Genomic DNA, 22,868 nt, shown 5'->3' on the forward strand with positions numbered 1-22,868 from the left:
CCCCCACCACAGTTGACCCACCACTACAGTACGACCACCACCACCACACAGTACGACCCCCACCACAGTACGACCCACCACCAACACCCCACCACAGTACGACCCTCCACCACAATACGACCCACCACCACAGTACGACCCACCACCACAGTACGGCCCGCCACCACAGTACGACCCGCCACCACCACCACCATAGTACGACCCGCCACCACAGTACGACCGGCCACCACCACCACCACAGTACGGCCTCCACCACCACCACCACAGTACGACCCTACACCACAGTACGTCCCTCCACAGTACGACCCACCACCACAGTACGACCCTCCACCACAGTACGACCCACCACCACAGTACGACCCTACCACCACCACCACCACAGTACGACCTCCACCACCACCACCACCACAGTACGACCCTACACCACAGTACGACCCCACCACAGTACGACCCCCACCACCACCACAGTACGACCTCCACCACCACCACCACAGTACGACCCTACATGTACCACAGTACGACCCTCCACAGTACGACCCTCTACCACAGTACGACCCACTACCACCACCACCACCACAGTACGACCTCCACCACCACCACAGTACGACCCTACACCACAGTACGACCCACCACTACAGTACGACCCTCCACCACAGTACGACCCTCACCACAGTAACACCACCACCTCACTACAGTACGACCCTCCACCACAGTACGACCCTCCACCACAGTACGACCCTCCACCACAGTACGACCCACCACTACAGTACGACCCCCACTACAGTACGACCCACACCAGTCGACTCACACAGTACGACCCTCCACACAGTACGACCCACCACTACAGTACGACCCACCACTACAGTACGACCCCACCACAGTACGACCTCACCACAGTACGACCCACACACCACCACCACCCACTTACGACCTACACCACCACCCACATTACGACCCCACCACCACGTACGACCTCCACCACCACCACAGTACGACCTTACACCACCACCACTCCCTACTGGGTCTGGCGAAAATCAATTTGGACCCCGGTGCTCCTGACGCAGAGGGGGGAGGGGGGGGGCTTAGTCGGTACAAGAGAAGTCTCCCCCTAGGTTGTGGAAATATATATATATATATATAATATATATATATATTATATATATATATATATATATATATATATATATATATATATATTGGAAAGGATCACAATTTTGCGCGTGATCAAGATATTCCTATTATGAGTCCACGGGGGAAAATGAAACAGGATAAGTTGCCAAGTGCACTTTCGTGTTATAATCACATCATCATCAGGGGAGACACAAGAGAGAAATATAACGGTCATTTGATATACAACGAAGAGACGAAGCTAGGACGCCATTTGGTGAACCACACATACACGACCGTCTTTCCAATCTTTGATAACTGGGTACAACTGGCCATGGCGGCCAGTCCTGCAGAAATGTTGGCCATCAGATCATCACACAGTGCCGGAATGATCATCTGCCAAGCCACCTCGGGGAGATCCGTGGTCAGGCGAAGCAGAGCCGTGATTTCCACGAGAGAGGGAGCTCCGTGGTCGACAATAATAGTCCATGATTTCCACGAGAGAGGGAGCTCCGTGGTCAACAAAAAACAATCCATGATTTCCACAAGAGAGGGAGCTCCGTGGTCGACAAAAAACAAAAAAATCCTTGATTTCCACGAGAGAGGAAGCTCCGCGTTCGACACCAATAATCTAAGATTTCCACGAGAGAGGAAGCTCTGCGTTCGACAACTAGGTTGGGTGGATGGTACCGTGTGCCCCGGACGATCAGAGAGCGTTTGACACTGCCACGCAAGAAGGAGTTTTTTGGTGAAGATGATGTATAACCAAGCCCTTGTGTGAACATTGGACCCCCATCATGGGAAAGTCAACTATTCCAATGGACGGGATGGAGTTGAGGTCGCCAGTGGCGTGTGTTACAGGGCTGACTGGCTGACTGGATCCTTGGACCGTTGCTCTTTGAGATCTGTGTTCTGCGATGTGTGGGCTAATGAGCCAGAAAGTGGGACAATAAGTTAGAAAACGGGATAGACGCCTCCCACATGTGCTTAGTCTATCGCCAGATATATTTCCCCCACCCACACGACCCCTCTTCTGTCTCATAAGGAGTCGTTGCCACGGCCAGCAACACCACCACTTCCTCAGGTCGTCCGACCTCATCATTCCCATCATCTACCACAGGGGCCAGACCACCACAATTGGCCTGGAAAAAGGGCCAACCAACCCACCTTCATGTTCTCATACATTCCTCATGAAAAAGGAGGCATATCGCCTCATGTCACCCCGAAAGATGGGACTCCAGAGATTGGACTATGGGGAAATGAAACCTCCTTTGGAAACTAAGACGAGAAAATCAATGTCTTAGGAAACTAGGCCTTCACTAGCGATAGATTCCTCCTCTACTGCCCCAGGATGGAAGGCTGATGTTAATTACGCGGAATTTCGACCTAATGGAAACTCGGGTCTTTTTTTTTTGTGCACACTAGATCAGGATGGACCATTATGATGTATCCATTTTTGTTTTCAATAACGATGCTGAGGAATTCTCTCTCTCTCTCTCTCTCTCTCTCTCTCTCTCTTCTCTCTCTCTCTCTCTCTCTCTCTCTCTTCTTCCATCTTTCCTTGTATCGTATAACCTTCTCCTCTCATCTTTCCTTCTATCGTGTAACCCTCTCCTCTCATCTTTCCTTCTATCATATAACCTCTTCTCTCATCTTTCCATCTATCGTATAACCTTCTCCTCTCATCTTTTCTTCTATCGTGTAACCTTCTCCTCTCATCTTTCCTTCTATCATATAACCTTCTCTTCTCATCTTTCCTTCTATCATATAACCTCTTCTCATCTTTCCTTCTATCGTATAACCTTCTCTCATCTTTCCTTCTATCATATAACCTTCTCCTCTCATCTTTCCTTCTATCGTATGACCTTTCATACCTCTTCAAGACTCAGAATGTGTCAACCCAAGCGGTGTTTTCAGGTCCTTCAGCCCGTTTTCTTTAACCCATTCATACCCTTGACTGGGGTATGTCCTCCCCCCCCCTCCCCTGCCCTTGCCATAGGCCACTTATTACAAAAAGGGGGGAAAAAAAAGGTCCATTTTATACTCGGAAGTCGACCAAGGAACCTGTGAAAACTGGGTTCTGTCCAAGGGCCAAAAAGCTAATTGCCTTACAACCTTGGCTTTGTTGGTGTGGTGTTGACACAGACACACACACCCACCCTCTGTGTTCCAAGGCTGGCAAACTGGACCTTGCTAGATAGCAGCAGAAGCCCCCCCCTCCTCCCCTCCTGTGGTGTTACTTTATCGGCCATGATGCACATCTTGTCTCTTGAGAGATGGAGCATATTTTCGGCTGTTACCTTTCTCGTCACTAAAGACGCAGGAGTGGCGCTAGTGCATGTGTGTGTGTGTGTGTGTGTGTTAGTTTTCCATACCATGTGCGGTTGGTTTTATAGCCATGAAGGCCTCGTAATAAGGGCTTTGTCGGGTCTCAATGTGACCCAAAGCCTCGCTTTCGAACCCAGACGTTCCAGTTGACCAGTTTGGTTCGCTGGCCACCTGTGTTGGTGGCTGGTTCTTCCAGAATACCTCAATCCCGGCTTCGAACCCTATAAATGGCTCTGCTGGGCTCAATCACACGGGTCCTTATCGTTTTCGACCCCCCCCCCCCCGTCGAAATGATTCGAACCCACAGACGTTCCAATTTACGCCCTGGCTTCGCTGGGACCATCCTGTCAACATGTGAGGTGTAATGTCACCTGGTGAGAGAGAGTCACATTCCTGGGGATGACTTGTCGCCTGGGACGAAGAGCGTTGTCCAATTACGTCACATATCCTGTTGATAAGTTTGCTCTTCGTCAAGGCCACATGACTTTGGACCTTCCCATCCCCCGCCATTCACCGTACGTGTGTGTGTGTGTTGTGTGTGTGTGTGTGTGTGTGTCTCTCTCTCTCTCGTGCTCCTGTGATGTCTTTATTTGCTTGTATCTGCCTTGCCCCCCGGGTCTATATATATCTATCTCCCTTGGGGAGGGCGCGCCCAGTGCAGCGGGAGCCAAAGCTTGGGGGACACCGTGGACTGATGGCCATGGCCGTGTCCCCCAAGATAGTTTACGGTGACGAGAGGCACGAACAGAAGCGAAAGTGAAAGCCCATGACACTGTCCCATCCCAGGGATTAGAGTTTAACTCCCATATAGTCGTCGGCAACCTTGGGAATTGGAGGGCGACCCATCACATTGGCGTGGCGCTACCACTAGCCAATTGACCATTGCCGTAGTGACATTCCAATCCCCCCTACCACTATAATACCACCAAACACTGCAGCCTAACTTGGTATTGTTCCTCTGCAGTGGTTCCCTGATGAAGACAAGACGCTTCATAGGAAGGGAACGATTAGAACGTCTCTAAATAGACTCTTCTTCACAACTGACTCTGGTTATCTTCTGGACGCGTGTCCAATCGACTGGCGGGGGTCATTAAGGTCAAACACCCCCCCCCCCCCTTCCGGTCCAGTGACAATCACTGGTCGCTGTAAGACCTGAATTTCCCTCAGGTGTTCAAGATGATACCAAGATCATATACATTATACATGGCCACTGTCCAGGGGGAGAGATATCCCATGTAAAGTCCAGGGGGAAAGATATCCCATATAAGTCCAAGGGGAGAGATGTCCCATGTAAAGTCCAGGGGGAGAGATATCCCATGTAAAGTCCCTCAGAAGTAAACGAAAGATGGGATGTTCCCGCAATACTTTCTCTGAGCGATTAAGGATCACTCATGTTCCCGTAATACTTTCTCTGAGCGATGAAGTATCAATCAATGTTCCTGTAATACTTTCTCTGAGCGATGAAGAATCTCTCAGTGTTCCCGAAATACTTTCTCTGAGCGATGACTGATCACCATGTTCCCGTAATACTTTCTCTGAGCGATGAAGGATCACTCACTGTTCCCGTAATACTTTCTCTGAGCGATGAAGGATCACTCATGTTCCTGTAATACTTTCTCTGAGCGATGAAGGATCACTCAGTGTTCCCGTAATACTTTCTCTGAGCGATGAAGGATCACTCACGCGCGAGTTGGGGCAGACGGTGGCAGGGATGAAGAGTCCAAACCTACCCCAGGGTTTGGGACCTTGTGCGCCTTCAGGGGCCAACTCTTCGTGCCGGAGGGACCCATGTCTGCACGTGAGTGGTCCAAGGGTACGTAGTGGGGTTAGGTTGGACTGCAGTATATTGCGTAATTTATCGTCCCTCTTTATCAAATACCTTTAGATCAGGTGCTCGATAGAGGGCGACATATTTGGCCATGGACGTACACACGTGTGTGTGTGAGACCACAGGGTACAGGTCAGTGTAATGAAGAATGCAGGCGTCACTGTGTGGAGTTTTCCCCGGCCGCCGGGGGGTGCGAACACGAGGAACACTTCGAACTGAAGTAAGAGACAAGTGAGGATTTCCGTATCCTCCGAGACTCTGTTCTTTTGTTCTGGACGCTACCTCCCTCACGCGGGAAATGGCGAGCATGTACGAATGAAGATATCTGCCCAAGTGGAGCAGATATGTGAAGGATACGCCTCTTGACGTCTGGGGTTCGAACCCAGTCCTCTCGCGCGAAGGGCCGATACGCTATCTATATCTATCTGTCTATCTATCTAAACAAGAATAAAGGTACCATATCCACACAGTTCGATATATATATATATATATATATATATATATATATATATATATATATATATTTTCCTTTTTCAAACTATTCGCCATTTCCCGCGTTAGCGAGGTAGCGTTAAGAACAGAGAACTGGGCCTTTGAGGGAATATCCTCACCTGGCCCCCTTCTCTGTTCCTTCTTTTGGAAAATTAAAAAAAAAAAAATAATGAGAGGGGAGGATTTCCAGCCCCCCGCTTCCTCCCCTTTTAGTCGCCTTCTAAGACAAGCAGGGATACGTGGCAAGTATTCTGCCCCCCCTATCCCCAGGGATATATATTAATATAATATATAATATATATATATATATATATATATATATATATATTAGATAGAGGATCACAATTGAGCGCGTGATCAAGTATATTGCTATGAGTCCACGGGGAAAATGAAACAGGATAAGTTGGCCAAGTGCACTTTCGTGTCATAATCACATCATCATCAGGGGAGACACAAGAGAGAAATATAAGTCACTTGATATACAACGAAGAAGATGACGTAGCTAAGACGTCATTTGGGGTATATATATATATATATATATATATATATATATATATATATATATATATATATATATATATATCTTTCTTTCAAACTATTCGCCATTTCCCGCGTTAGCGAGGTAGCGTTAAGAACAGAGGACTGTGCCTTTGGGGGAATATCCTCACTTGGCCCCCTTCTCTGTTCCTTCTTTTGGAAAATTAGAAAAAGAAAAAAACGAGAGGGGAGGATTTCCAGCCCCCCGCTCCCTCCCCTTTTAGTCGCCTTCTACGACACGCAGGGAATACGTGGCAAGTATTCTGCCTCCCCTACACACACACACACACCACATACACACACACACACACACACACACACACACACACTCGCCCTGCGTATATATACAACTCTTAATAAACAAGATGTTTTTGTTTACCTGAAGAAGACACCACCAGTCTTTTCCTTATGACATTTCCTGTGTGGGTTCCCCCCCCACACCGTTGTCACAATGCTTCGTTAAAATCGACGTGGGAACTGAGCGATACTCTATCGTTTTCCCCCTCCCCCCTCACCCCCCTCTATAACCCCCCCCCTCAATACGATATTACAATCTCATGACCTGACACGACGCCACGATGGCACACGGTCCAAGGATCGGCGGGGTGTGGAATCCTGCTCGCCCCCTCCAGCACGGCTCAGAGTACTGAGGGTGTGTGGGGGCAGGGGAGGGGAGGGGGGATTATACGAGATTTCCCTGCATGACTGCGCATGGCGGCATGGGCAGTCATGCACTGGCGCAGCAGCAGGCAGTACCAAAAGCGTTCAGTGTTCTAGAATGTGGCTGAGGACGATTTTCTTTTCTTCCAGCATCCGTTTTCTTTCTCCCTCCTCCCCCTTCCCTCCCACATGAGACCCATGTATATATATTTATGGCCTCTGTTGTTTATTGTTGTTGTTTATTAGCTGGTCATGCAATTGCCAGATGGATAACTGAAGAGTAACACAGGGTGTCATGCACTGTTGTAAGGCGCGCGCGCGCGTGTGTGTGTGTGTGAAGGTCAGCGACCGGTATGTCTGCCAAAGAAACATGGATCACGCCACTCACCCCCCCTAACACCCCCCCCCACACACACACATTGGAAAGCCTTGCAGACACGTGGCCACATAAATAGACCTCCCCCCCCCCCAAAGATATGGGGGACGACCCCCCCCCCAAAACCACCACCCTACCACCATTCTCTTCCCCCCCCCCCCCCATCCCAACACCATTTGGATTTTGGGATGTTCGTATGCCCAGAGGCTGGAAAGGTGTCTTCCATGTGTCTGATGTAGTTAAGAGGAAAGCGATATGGTTAGGCGTAATGGTCGTTAGATGAGGTGGGGGGGGGTTCGCTAGGCGTAATGGTCGTTAGATGAGGTGGGGGGGTTCGCTAGGCGTAATGGTCGTTAGATGAGGTGGGGGGGTTCGTTAGGCGTAATGGTCGTTAGATGAGGTAGGGGGGGAAGGTTCGCTATAACGCGGGTGGCCGTGGATAAATGGATTCATACGCGAAATATACCATCTATGAGTCCAGGGTGAAATGAAACAGGATAAGTTGGCCAAGTGCACTTTCGTGTCATAATCACATCATCATCAGGGGAGACACAAGAGACAAATATAACAGTCATTTGACATACAACGAAGATGACGTAGCTAAAACGCCATTTGGTAAACATGTGACCTGTATATCAAGTGATTTATATTTCTTTGTTGTATCTCCCCAGATGATGATGTGATTATGACACGAAAGTGCACTTGGCAACTAATTTTTTTTTTTCATACTATTCACTATTTCCCCCGTCAGCAAGGTAGCGTTAAGAGCAGAGAACTGAGCCTTTGAGGGAATATCCTCACTTGGCCACCTTCTCTGTTCCTTCCTTTGGAAAATTAAAAACGAGAGGAGAGGATTTCCAGCCCCCCGCTCCCTCCCCTTTTAGTCGCCTTCTACGACACGCAGGGAATACGTGGGAAGTATTCTTAGTCCCCTGTATATATATATATATATATATATATATATATATATATATATGTATATATATATATTATATCTATTTCTGGTATGAGGGATGTCGATAATCTCAGGTGAAACAAAACTAATAGAAATATCCTAAATTTCACCTGATGACACCGCCATTGTTGTTTATGTTGATGTGATCCATTTCTTAAGAAAAAGAGAAAAAATAAACCAATTATGTTTAATATAAATAATATCTGGTTATTTATCCACGGCGTTCATATAATTCGCCGCGTTTATATATATATTTTTTTTTATATATATTAAGCCGTCTTTCCGATAGAGGTGAAATATGTGACATTTCTTAACAAAGTTGATAAAATGAACAACGGTTTCCGGATTGGGCTTCCCGCCATGGGGCCGGTGACGTCATGGAATCAGTTGTCGAGTCGTGCTTTTAACAAAAAAAATATTTTTTATATTACACGAGACTATATATTACATAATATGTATATTATATAACAATATAAGCTATACTTTTTATTTATATATATTTTGCTATACTGTCTTCGTATCATATGCCCAAAAAAAGGGTAATTAATGATTTTTATTGGAAATACGGGCGAGTAAAGGTGACGGTGTTGCCATATCGCGATCACGCCTTTTTCAAATTGGTCTGACGATTGGCGCGTGACGACCCCCCACCCCCATATGACCCCCTTAATTACCATCGCCACGACCTGGACGACCCTCGGGGTCGTCGTGAAGTACGACCCAGGGTGACCTGGCCAGCAATATGGCGGATATAGAGACATAGACACGACCCTGTGGATAGATAAACACAAAATAGAGTTGGGCGGGGTAGGGGGGTGTTGTATTTCAAAATGGCGGACGCATTCAATAAACTTCATAATTTAACGACTTTGGTTCTGCTTGTTTACACTCTGGACTCCCGTGTGACCATCCCACGGTTCGAATCCCACCTCCCAGCCGGCCATTATGTAAAAATAAAAATAGGAGGGTTATGGTGGGGCATGACGCAGATACACACACACACATACATAAATACACACATACACATACACTCACACGTACACATACACACACATACATACACACACACACACACACACACATGCATAAATACACACATACACATACACTCACACGTACACATACACACACACACACACACACACACACACACACACACAGACGGCCGGACGCATGTATATGACAAGCATGGTACGCATAAGTAGGTCAACCTAGTGTGTGTGTGTGTGTGTGTGTGTTTCGCTCCTCTGCATATGCCACTCTGCGCTTCGCTCAGTAGCAGGGGAGTTACGGAGCCATTTCTTTTTTGTCTCTCTCTCCAGAGCGAGAAGCCTGAGCCAGGTACCCCCATTTATCGACCAGCCCCTGTGAATGGATGAACAGCTGGGTTGACTGTGGGATGAAGAGCTGGGTTGACTGTGGGCCGACAATTGTGAACCCAGTTCTAATGTTCCGTATCAAATAATTATAATACTTATAACCTGCCCCCTAATTACGTTGATTATATAATTAAGTTTTATTTAGATGTAATTATATTTAAATACCTTTTTACCAATATTTTACATTTTCGTTTTCTTAATGGCGCCAAAAATATGATTCTCATTTGACCCTCGTGTTTCCGGGCGAAATGAAGATCTCTCCGACGATTTTCCTCGTTTATATCGAAGTATAAAGTGTCTGGTAAGTGTAAGTGTGTAGGAGACGTCTTGTAGTATCACTTTTCACTTACAAATCCAACTTAAGTGTCGAGAACGGCCAAGTGTGTGTGTGTAGAAAACGCTGTCCTTCCAACCCCGCCCGCCATCTTGGCGCGCGTGACGTCGTCGGTGCGATGACGTGTGACGTCACTCCCTCCTCGCCCCTCCCCCAAAGTAATATGGCGGCCGGTTTGAAAAGGGTGTAGATAGGGTATTATCCTTCAGTATCCTGCCGTGGGCGGTGCGCTACGTACGGGGTTATATTATAACCTGCTGGAGACACCTTGTGAGAATTCCCTCCCTTATGTTGCCGAGTGTGCGATAATTAACCTGCTGGCGACACCTTGTAAGAATTCCCTTATGTTGCCGACTGTGCGATAATTTATTAACTTTTTTTTTTTACACGCCGTAAGTATTTTGGTCTGTAAATACAGTTTATTTACGTTTATTTTATATATTACGTGCCAAAATGAATTTACATTTTTATAATACGTTGAATTAAAGGGAAACTTATTATATAGTAGATTTTATGTGATCGGGGCCTGAACATGCAGGAGGGTGAAAGGAGGGCAAGGAATAGAGTGAATTGGAGTCATGTGGTATACAGGGGTTGACGTGCTGTCAGTGGATTGAATCAAGGCATGTGAAGCGTCTGGGGTAAACCATGGAAAGCTGTGTAGGTATGTATATTTGCGTGTGTGGACGTGTGTATGTACATGTGTATGGGGGGGGGGGGTTTGGGCCATTTCTTTCGTCTGTTTCCTTGCGCTACCTCGCAAACGCGGGAGACAGCGACAAAGTATAATAAAAAAAAATAATTATTTTCCTATACGACGTTTAATGAAGGAAAATTTCTATGGTAAAGTACCTATGATATCTACATATATGTAATATCTACATATGTAATGTCTACATATTAAGTGGACGACACAAAAGGCGTTTGTGCATTTGATGAAATATATTTGCAGAGACGGACATATTTGTTGACATTGATCATGCACACGAGGGAACACGGTCCAATGATTGGCCTAACTTAAAACGATATATTCTCTTGATCCTTGGTAGCGAGGGGGGGGAGGGGGTTTAGAGTGAGGTCATTGATTACTGGGCCATATATGTATACACTCTCCCTACAGGAGATTCGAACCCTGGACCCCTATAAGCAAAGTGGTGTGGCCTGGTTTACCTCCCCTGTCGATGTGGATCTGAGTTTACCGCCCCGGTCCAGTAGCTGTGGTGGGGTATACTGAGTATACCGCCCTGGTCCAGTAGCTGTGGTGGGGTATACTGAGTATACCGTCCTGGTCCAGTAGCTGTGGTGGGGTATACTGAGTATACCGTCCTGGTCCAGTAGCTGTGGTCGCAGGTGGGGTATTTCAGCGGATGGTACTGTTACGCGGTCTCTTGGTGCCAGTCGTAGCTGTGGTAGCGAGCGGAGGTGGAGTAGCTGTGGTAGCGAGCGGAGGTCGGGTAGCTGTGGTAGCGAGCGGAGGTCGGGTAGCTGTGGTAGCGAGCGGAGGTGGAGTAGCTGTGGTAGCGGCGGAGGTGGAGTAGCTGTGGTAGCGAGCGGAGGTGGGTAGCTGTGGTGCAGCGAGGTCGGAGTGGGTACGGAGTAGCTGTGGTAGCGAGCGGAGGTCGGTAGCGTGTACGAGCGGTGGTGCTGTGGTAGCGAGCGGAGGTGGAGTAGCTGTGGTAGCGAGCGGAGGTGGTACTGTGTGCGAGCGAGGTGGAGTAGTGTGGTAGCGGCGGAGTGGGTAGCTGTGGTAGCGAGCGGAGGTCGGGTAGCTGTGGTACGAGCGGAGTGGAGCTGTGTAGCAGCGAGGGAGTAGCTGTGTAGGAGCGAGGGGGTGCTGTGGTGCGAGCGAGGTGGGTAGCTGTGGTAACCAGCAGGCCACATGTGAGCCTCAGGCAGCTAAAATAGCTGATCCCAGCCTGGGCTTACGTGCTCGTCGCCACCTTCGCCACACCTGCTAGTATCCAACCGCACGCTCGTTTTGTTTGTGTGTGTATGTTTGTCTGTATGTGTATGTGTATGTTTGTGTGTGTGTGTGTGTGTGTGTGTGTGTGTGTGTGTGTGTGTATGTATGTTGTGTGTGTGTGTGTGTTTGTTTGTTTGTGTGTGTGTGTGTGTGTGTGTGTGTGTGTGTGTGTGGTATGCTTGTATGTATGTGTGTGTATGTGTATGTTTGTATGTATGTGTGCGTATGTTTGTTTGTGTGTGTGTATGTGTTTACATATGTGTGTGTATATGTGTGTATGTGTTTACATATGTGTGTGTATATGTATGTATGTATGTGTTTATGTGAGTATATGTGGTCACATGTTGGTTCACATCATTAACAAGACGTGAGTTTCTCCTACACAATTGTACACCACAGATCCAGTGTAATATTTTCTCTTTTTCTCTGAAAGATATTAACAAAATGTGTCTGACCAGTTTAGAGTTAACAGACTCCCCCCCCCCCCCCTTCCTGACGGACCATAATACTTTTCTAAATACAAACATTGCAAAAATAATACTTTTCTAATACAAACATTGCAAAAATAATACTTCTCTAAATATAGGCATTACAAAAATAATACTTTTCATAAATACATACATCACAAAAATAATACTTTTCGTAAATACAGACATCACAAAAATAATACTTTTTGTAAATACAGACATCACAAAAATAATACTTTTCCGAATACAGACATCAAAAAATAATACTTTTTCTAAATACAGGCATCAAAAAATAATACTTTTTCTAAATACAGACATCACAAAAATAATACTTTTTCTAAATACAGACATCAAAAAATAATACTTTTTCTAAATACAGACATCACAAAAATAATACTTTTTCTAAATACAGACATCACAAAAATAATACTTTTTCTAAATACAGACATCAAAAAATAATACTTTTTCTAATAAACATCACAAAATAATACTTTTTATAAATACAGACATCACAAAAATAATACTTTTTCTAAATACAGACATCACAAAAATAATACTTTTCTGAATACAGACATCACAAAAATAATACTTTTCATAAATACAGACATCACAAAAATAATACTTTTTCTAAATACAGACATCACAAAAATAATACTTTTTCTAAATACAGACATCAAAAAATAATACTTTTTCTAAATACAGACATCACAAAAATAATACTTTTTCTAAATTTACAGACACCAAAAATAATACTTTTTCTAAATACAGACATAAAAAAATAATACTTTTTCTAAATACAGACATCACAAAAATAATACTTTTTCTAAATACAGACATCACAAAAATAATACTTTTTCTAAATACAGACATCAAAAAAATAATACTTTTTCTAAATACAGACATCACAAAAATAATACTTTTTATAAATACAGACATCACAAAAATAATACTTTTTCTAAATACAGACATCACAAAAATAATACTTTTCTGAATACAGACATCACAAAAATAATACTTTTTCTAAATACAGACATCACGAAAATAATACTTTTTCTAATTACAGACATCACGAATAATATTATTTATGAATGTTTATATTTGTAAATAGGATCAAGAAAATAATACTTTTGTTATAATAGCATTATGTTATGATGTATATTTCTTATCGACATCATAAAATATACTGTGTTTCTATATCAGACATCACAAAAATATCTTTTTTTAATAGAAACAAATTGCTTTTTTAATACAGACATCCGAAATAATATTTTTTAAGTAAAATACAACATCAAAATATACTTTTTCTAATAAGACATCAAAAAATAAAGCCAAAATATTTTTGATATACAGACATCACAAAAATTACTTTCTAATACAGACATCACAAAAAAATACTTTTTCTAAATACAACATCAAAAATTAATACTTTTTCTTAATTACAGACAATACAAAAATAGATACTTTTTTAAATACAGACATCACAAAAATAATACTTTTTCTAAATACAGACATCACAAAATAATACTTTTTCTAAATACAGACATTCACAAAAATAATACTTTTCTAATACAGAACAAAAATAATACTTTTTCTAAATACAGACATCACAAAAATAATACTTTTTCTAAATACAGACATCACAAAAATAATACTTTTTTAAATACAGACATCACAAAAATAATACTTTTCGAATACAGACATCACAAAAATAATACTTTTTCTAATACAGACATCACAAAAATAATACTTTTTCTAAATACAGACATCACAAAAATAATACTTTTCATAAATACAGACATCACAAAAATAATACTTTTTCTAAATACAGACATCACAAAAATAATACTTTTTTTAAATACAGACATCACGAAAATAATACTTTTTCTAAATACAGACATCAAAAAATAATACTTTTTCTATATACAGACATCACAAAAATAATACTTTTTTTAAATACAGACATCACAAAAATAATGCTTTTTCTAAATACAGACATCACGAAAATAATACTTTTTCTAAATACAGACATCACAAAAATAATACTTTTCTGAATACAGACATCACAAAAATAATACTTTTTCTAAATACAGACATCACAAAAATAATACTTTTTATAAATACAGACCACAAAATACTTTTCTGAATACAGACATCACAAAAATAATACTTTTCTGAATACAGACATCACAAAAATAATACTTTTTCTAAATACAGACATCAAAAAATAATACTTTTTCTAAATACAGACATCACAAAAATAATACTTTTTTTAAATACAGACATCACAAAAATAATACTTTTTCTAAATACAGACATCACGAAAATAATACTTTTTCTAAATACAGACATCACAAAAATAATACTTTTCTGAATACAGACATCACAAAAATAATACTTTTTCTAAATACAGACATCACAAAAATAATACTTTTTATAAATACAGACCACAAAAATAATACTTTTCTGAATACAGACATCACAAAAATAATACTTTTCTGAATACAGACATCACAAAAATAATACTTTTTCTAAATACAGACATCACAAAAATAATACTTTTTATAAATACAGACATCACAAAAATAATACTTTTCTGAATACAGACATCACAAAAATAATACTTTTTCTAAATACAGACATCACAAAAATAATACTTTCTCTAAATACAGACATCACAAAAATAATACTTTTTATAAATACAGACATCACAAAAATAATACTTTTCTGAATACAGACATCACAAAAATAATACTTTTTCTAAATACAGACATCACAAAAATAATCCTTTTTATAAATACAGACCGCAAAAAATAATATTTTTTCTAAAGTATTGATGGTCGCGCATGACACGAGTGACTGAAAATGATAAATTTTTATATATTTTGTATTCATCTGCAAGGAAATGTCATCTCGTTTGACGTCTGCAGTGACTGAGAGTAGTCATGGTCATATATTTTAATTAAGGTATCTTTTTCTGATTGGTCCGATTTCTGGAACATCGGATGAAGGAAAAGTAAATCAATTCAGTAAGACACATTTATATTAAAATGTTAGATTGGCATTTTTCTTGTCTGTATCTTTAGCTTATGAAATACAGGTACACTGTCTATTGTTTTTGAGATTCAAACAAAGGCCATTTAATGTTAAAGTACACATCTCTATCAGTAAATCAGCAAGTCGAAAATAAATTATTCAATTAGTGATATTTCGCCATTTATGCTACAAATTCATTATTATTTTTCTAAAAACACTTCTCCTTCACCCTGGAGACATCAATGGTACACCCTATCCCAAAGCTGCGTAACCATTCTACTAGCCCTTCCCATAGCTGGGTAACCGTACTACTAGCCCTTCCCATAGCTGGGTAACCGTACTACTAGTCCTTCCCATAGCTGGGTAACCATACTACTAGCCCTTCCCATAGCTGGATAACCGTACTACTAGCCCTTCCCATAGCTGGGTAACCATACTACTAGCCCTTCCCATAGCTGGGTAACCGTACTACTAGCCCTTCCCATAGCTGGGTAACTGTACTGCTAGCCCTTCCCATAGCTGGGTAACCATACTACTAGCCCTTCCCATAGCTGGGTAACCGTACTACTAGCCCTTCCCATAGCTGGGTAACCGTACTACTAGCCCTGCCCATAGCTGGGTAACTGTACTACTAGCCCTTCCCATAGCTGGGTAACCGTACTACTAGCCCTTCCCATAGCTGGGTAACCATACTACTAGCCCTTCCCATAGCTGGGTAACCGTACTACTAGCCCTTCCCATAGCTGGGTAACCGTACTACTAGCCCTTCAACATACACCCTATCCCAAAGGCTTGGTAACCATTCTACTAGCCCCGTTGCCCTGACTTCTCTTCCCCCCCAAATTTCTTGAATCTCATATTAAAATCACACTTCCAGAAGACTCTTAATCTCTGTCTTTTGTTCAAGGAAAAAAAAAAAGTGGACAGAGATAAATTTTGTGGTAGTAAATATATACACCAGTTGTGAACCACCTCCAGTTATGTAGTGTGTTGTGGTTGACAGGTGCAAGAGTACCAGAGGGGTATGATAATCTGCTATAATGGTTTTTTCTAGTCGTATATAAATTATTTTTTGATCTATACTCTTCTGTTTTCACAACTTGCCTCATTTATTTAGAACCCCTTGAACCTCCTGTGTAAGATGTTACAACCCCACTGAGTGCCATGATATCATTTAACCATAATGGTATGACTGCAGATATAATGTTCTGACATTATTATAATTATCAATCATTGTAATTGAAATTATCATTGTTCATAGTAGTAACATCATTATTTGTATAATCATTATAGTAAATTTGCATTTTTTACAACAATTTCTTGGCAATAGAAATAAGTATTGAGAATGCTTGGCTAGTCTTTCGGCAAGCAACAAATTTTGGCAGAGGAGAGGCATATTACTGATATATTTAGCATTGTTGGCACCACTAGGCTGTGACGGCCCCAGCCAGCACTGATGCAATGCCCTCCTGTCTCACACACCTATGCTGTTGCTGGCGCGGACCCGACATTTTTGAAAGACGTGCATATATCACTATATGCCTTTTATGGAGGGTACAGGTGTGGCACATCTCTTTCTCAACAAAGTTCCAAAAGCTCCCTGTAACCACGTGAAACATCTGTAAACCCTTTAGAAAAAAATGGGGCTTGTTCATGGTTAGAATCCATATAATCACTGAGAGCCACTGGCTCATGTAAGTTGTTATAAAGTGGCAAATGGTATGCCTTTCAAAAATACACACAAAAAAAAAGTGGATTCTCTGCTTTTTCCTTGTGGAATCTTTTAGCATCCTACTGCATCCCCCACCCTCTCCTCCTTAATCTGTCAGACCTTCAAGGGGTTATTTGTTGTTATTCGAGTTTGTTCTGTAAATCTTAACTGTTGCAAGTCCAAATGGCACTGTATGAGCTGATGCTTCTGGTGAGACAGAAGGTAACTTTATCTAAAAGACAGGTCTACATAAAGTAGGATCTTACCTCAGACAGGCACCTTTTTTTTTTCCCCTTATCTCACTTTATTATACCTCATGGCATGATATTCAGACGATAGTGGTATTTTCAGGACATTTGGAGAGTTCAAAGATATCTAAAGGACAGGTAGAGATGATATAGCATCAGCTATGGGACAGCTAGAGAGACAGCATCCTTTAGCTTTAGGATAGGTAAAGCGGTAGCATCCCTTAGCTTTAGGCCAAGTATAAAGACAGCAGCCTTTAGCTTTAGGACAGAAAGAGACACTGAAACACAGGTGGGGACAGTAGCCTCAGCTTTATGATAGAGGCAGAGGGACAGGAAAACTTGTCATAGTAATCTCAGCTTTAGGGCAGGTGGAGACAATGGAAGACAGGTAAGCATGCGTCAGAGTAACCTCTCAGCTTTAGCACAAGTACAGACACTGAGAGACACATCAAGACAGTAGGCTCAGCTTTAGGACAGCAACAGAGGGAGACAGACAATTGTCAGAGTAACTTCAGCTTAAAGAAAGGTGGAGACCCTATATTTAGGAGTGGAAAGAGGGACAACTAACTCAGTGAGACAGATATATACCTTGTCCTTAAAACAGGATGGTTTTATCTGTAGGGTAGGAAAGGAAGTGACAAGTTTATCATTAAGGACTGAAAAGAAAGATAGCAGCTTCATTTTTATGTGTAGAGATGTGAGTAATTCATTTATAGGGCAAGTAGAGAGGTGATAGGTGTACCCCAGAAGAGGTTCGGCTGACTTGTAGCTTGGAACACATAAGGACACGGTTCCTTTACGTAAAGATCAGTGTAAAAAATATTAGTTCTTTCTGTGCAACAGGTAAAGAAATGTAAGTTGTTTGTGAGGTAAAGAGATGATTTTAGATAAGGTAAGGACATGGTTGCTCTAGTTTAGGTATAGAGATGATAGCTATGTGTGAGCCAGGGAGAATAAAGAATTATGAGAGAGAGGGACATGAAAGCTTCAGGTGAGGTAGAGACATGATAGCTGTTGGTAAGGTAAGAAAGAGACGATGGCTCTAAGTGATGTCGAGATCTGATAGTTTTAGTTGAGGTTTCAAAGGTGATGGCTGTAGGTGAGGTTATGATAGCTTTAGTTGAGGTAGAGAGATGACAGCTTTAGGTGTATTAATGATGACTTTAGTTAAGGTAGAGAGGTAATAGCTTTGCTGAAATGATAATAGCTTTAGTTGAGGCTGAGTGGTGATAGCTTTCGGTAGAGAGATAATAACCCTGTATCTAGGACAGCGAGAAAGATAGCTTTATCTCTACAGCAGGGAGAGTGAAGCAGTAGCTGTATACTGAAGATACATAGAAAGCTATTAGCTTCCATCAGTCATGAAGGAGGAGGAGAGATACTAATACATGTTTTATCTTCAACAGGTGCAGAGAACATCTGAACGTCTATTCCCAGTCACCCATCTTCAAGGATCGTGTCATTCCTCCGCTGGTGAGTCTCATACAATACAAATAGGTAATTACAGTACAAATAGGTAATTACACAAACACATACACACACACACACACATACATGGTATCTTACAGAGCCCTCTGATCCCAGCTCATCTGAGAGTCTAAGCAGGTATCAAGAGAAAAATATGGTGTGTAGTATTCAGGTTGTCAGGAGCTGTTCGAGAGACACATTACCAAGACATTCGTCATTGTGCCAACAGTTTGATAGTTCGAGAAAATCAAGGGCTTTAGATACAAACCACCAACCAATACCCAGGTGGGTAGTACCGATAATATACCTCCTCGATTGGTGGTTGCCTGACCAGCTAAGCTCTTCCAAGCTGCTCCATTTAAATGACATTTCATTAATATTGATTGCATAAGCAGAACAGCAAAGAAAGCAATATTTTGTTTATTCTAGATGTTTGACGAAATATAATAGCTCATCGTTGGTATTTTTATTATTATAGTATCATTATATTTACCACAGTATTTTGTACACATGTACAATGTCGAAAATCTAAATTCCCCAAATCTTTGATTCAGTTAATTCAGAATCAGTGCCATCTTGGAGCATATGTTTCCTGTGAGTGATACCAGCAGTTGTCTAATAACTGTCTTCTGTAGTATACCTTGCTGGTGGGGGAGGTGGGGGACAGAAATGGATGAAGGCAGCAAGCATGAATATGTATATGTGTATATATGTCTATGTCTGTGTATGTATACGTTATGTATATGATGAAATGTATATGTATGTATATAAGCGTATATGGACATTTATGTATATACATGTGTACGTGGATGGGTTAGGCCATTCCTCGTCTGTTTCCTTGTGCTACCTCGCTGATGCCGGAGACGGCAGTTATGTATAATAAATGTAAAATACATTTATAAATATTCCAAACAAATAAATTATAAAGTTGCTTTAGGTTTCAGAACATTCTATTAGAGTAACGATATTTTGATACCTATCCATGGCCCATGTTCCTAAAAGGGGCAGAATTCCAGAATCTGAACACTGCTCATTCCCACGAATTACGGAGTTGTGATATTCTGCCTCTATCATCACCGAGTTGCCTCAATTTCCTATATGCATTGCATTAGGTATCATTCATAAACCTGATTTACTTTTACTTAACTGTAGAATTATATATTCCGTAGTACAAGTTGTAGTATTATGAATGTTTTTCCCTCCCTCAGGGCCTCTTGCCATGGAAACAGCGCCATTCTCGTGCCCTTGGGGATAAGTGTACAAAGTTTGGGAGCCCAAGTTACCCCTTGCCCCTTGACAGGTTCAGGTGAGAACTTCGGTTACCCTAGTCACTGATAGCTTTTACAATATTTTTTCTTGTATTTCAGTTTTTGACAAGGTTTTCTTTGTATTTCTCACATCCCATAGCTATTCTGTTTCTTCAAAAATTCAGGGTTTGATTAGATCCTGTGTATTTCTGTCTTTCCTTAAGGGTATATGGAAATTCATTCCAGACCCCCTCTTCTGTAGACAACAAAGCATTTTTCCCTAGTTACTGTAGCCTTTTAACCATTCTGTGATGAAGACATGATCGTAATTGAATAGTCAGTTTGTATCGTAACTGCTCATACTACTGGTAATGTAAAAGCTTGAAATGAAGTACAGAAGAATAATAGCCATATATTTTATTTTTTCTTTGTCTCTGCCTCTGTGATAAAAAAAATTCTAATGATAAAATAAGCTTCATAAACTTTCTTCCCATTCTGACCCATTTACATGAAGAGGTGGGCCATACATATCCAGGTATTTATGAACTGACGTGTGACTGTGTCACTCAAGCATTCTTCTCTGAATTTCTTTTATCTTCAGAATAGTTCAAAATCAGTCCAGTATTGGACTTCTCAATGTAAAATGCACTTGATCTATGTGTGAAGGACCGTACGGCAACAAACAGTTTTAATCTTCAGATGGAGTTAGAATCTATCATGTTTGCACAGCTCTGCTTTGCTTTCTGTTAATCTTGTTTAGCATAAAGCTGGTCATTACATGACCAAAATAAATTACTATGGATGGTTGAATTGTGTTTGTGTTTGTAACGAAATGTCCTCCTAAAGCACTTTAACTTTAAGGTAAATTGAAAGTGATGATGCACTGCATCATCTCAAAAACAGAAAGTAAAGAAATTGATATTTCAATACAGATTTTTTTTTTTTTTTGCTCTTCATGTATTTTGTTTTGTATAGGAATTGCACACAAATTATCTCTAGGCATAGTTAGTGTCATATTACTATGTTAATATAAACTGTTCTGAAATTGGTAACTGAAAACTGTTAATCAGTATAGTTGTTATGTAACCCTATGACCCCTTTTCTGAGAGTTCCAGCCACTTTACAGTCTATATTGGGGTAGAAGTTCTTAGATGGAGCTGTACTCTTTTTCCACCTGTTTATGGTGATACAGCTGTGTTGAAGGTGACTTCTTGCTTATAGTTTTACCACTCGCAGGCAGAGTCTGCTAGAACCCATGAATCAATAAATGGAGTTACACATTCTGTGTTAAAAAATGTCAGTAACTGTAAATTGTGAGTGAATAGATATATACAGTTATATCATACCAAGCAAGCAAGGATGAATATGTACATGTGTATATATGTATATGTCTGTGTATGGGCTTTTATGTATATATATGTATTCTTCGTCTGTTTCTTGGTGCTACCTCTGATGCAGGAAACAGAGGTTAAGTATAATAATAATAATAATGATAATAATAATAAATAATAATAATAATAATAATAATAATAATAATAATAATAATAATACCCCAGTGCAGATGACAGCACTGGGAATGATGAATCATAGTATTATAATCCTGTAGTAAAGATGTTGATAAATGTGAATCACTGGACAGTAGATTTAGAGTCTTACTATTCTATTATGAAGATATAAGTAACTGGAAATAATGAAGCTTGATTGTTAAAAATGATTATACAAACTAATTACAAATGCAGATATCTGTTGGGATGAAATACCTAAAAGTATATGTGCAAGGTAAAGAATGGATGCCGCTGTGATGTATATACAAATGCATTTAAATCCAGCCTAAAGGCTCTTCACCTGTCTTTGATATGTAGCATTCTCGTTAATGAATGCTGGACATCAGCAGCTATATATCTGTGAATGCTATGGAGTGATATGGTGTATGGGGGCCTGACATGCTATCATTGGATTGAACCAGGCCATAAGAAGCAGCCAGGGGAAATTATGGAAACATCTGTGAGGCCTGGTGGTGGATAGGAGGCTGTAGTTTCAGGGCAAAACACATGACAGCTAAAGAATGAATGAAGGTGAATGAGGCCATTTCTTCATCTGTTCCCGGCACTATGTTGCTAACAGAGGAAATTGGCAAATAATCAAGAAAGAAAAAGAAATGCCATAAAACACTTGAATGATAAGTGAAGAGTTCCTTTATGTCAAAGTTGAAATCCATTTGTTAAACACCACCATGACATGACAATCGTACTGAGGCATACTTATTTTACAAGGCTTATCACAATTTTTGTAGATAGTACATTAGCAAAAGATGTAAACACTAAATATGACAAGAAGAGTGGAGAAAGCTGTTCAAATGGACCTGAGTGCAAGCTTAATTCTCATGACAACAGTGTCCTTTCCTTAGCATGTCTGTATATTTCTTTTTTTGTTTACATTTTATCCTTACATTTTTCTACATATGTAATACTTTTCTATTTCTTATCTCATCCAAGACCACTGTTGATATGTCTTTACTCCACAGAAACACACAAAACTCACCACTTGGATGCAATGCCAGTTTCTCACACATGCCCAGACTCTGCCCCACTGAGTCTAGGTTGCAGCATGCAGCCTCAGCTTCTCATTTGAATGTTATGCCAGGTGAGCTTTCTCTTTGTTTCCAGTCTTTGGGTTTCATTCGACAAATAACCAGCTTTATCTTTAGCACTGAGTGGTGAGAATTTTCTTCATTGG

The 22,868-nt window shown here is 41.2% G+C and overlaps 1 protein-coding gene across 1 annotated transcript in view; it reads left to right on the forward strand.

The window, feature by feature from the left end:
* The window catches only part of Pask (PAS kinase), a 134,838-nt gene that overhangs the window by 45,988 nt on the left and 65,982 nt on the right, over nt 1-22,868 (forward strand). Inside the window, 3 exon segments of the mRNA XM_071688117.1 lie at nt 18,825-18,891; nt 20,094-20,191; nt 22,657-22,775. Coding sequence (XP_071544218.1) covers nt 18,825-18,891; nt 20,094-20,191; nt 22,657-22,775 — 284 coding nt within the window.

Source organism: Panulirus ornatus, chromosome 45 (assembly GCF_036320965.1).
Source record: "Panulirus ornatus isolate Po-2019 chromosome 45, ASM3632096v1, whole genome shotgun sequence".
NCBI lineage: Eukaryota > Metazoa > Arthropoda > Malacostraca > Decapoda > Palinuridae > Panulirus > Panulirus ornatus.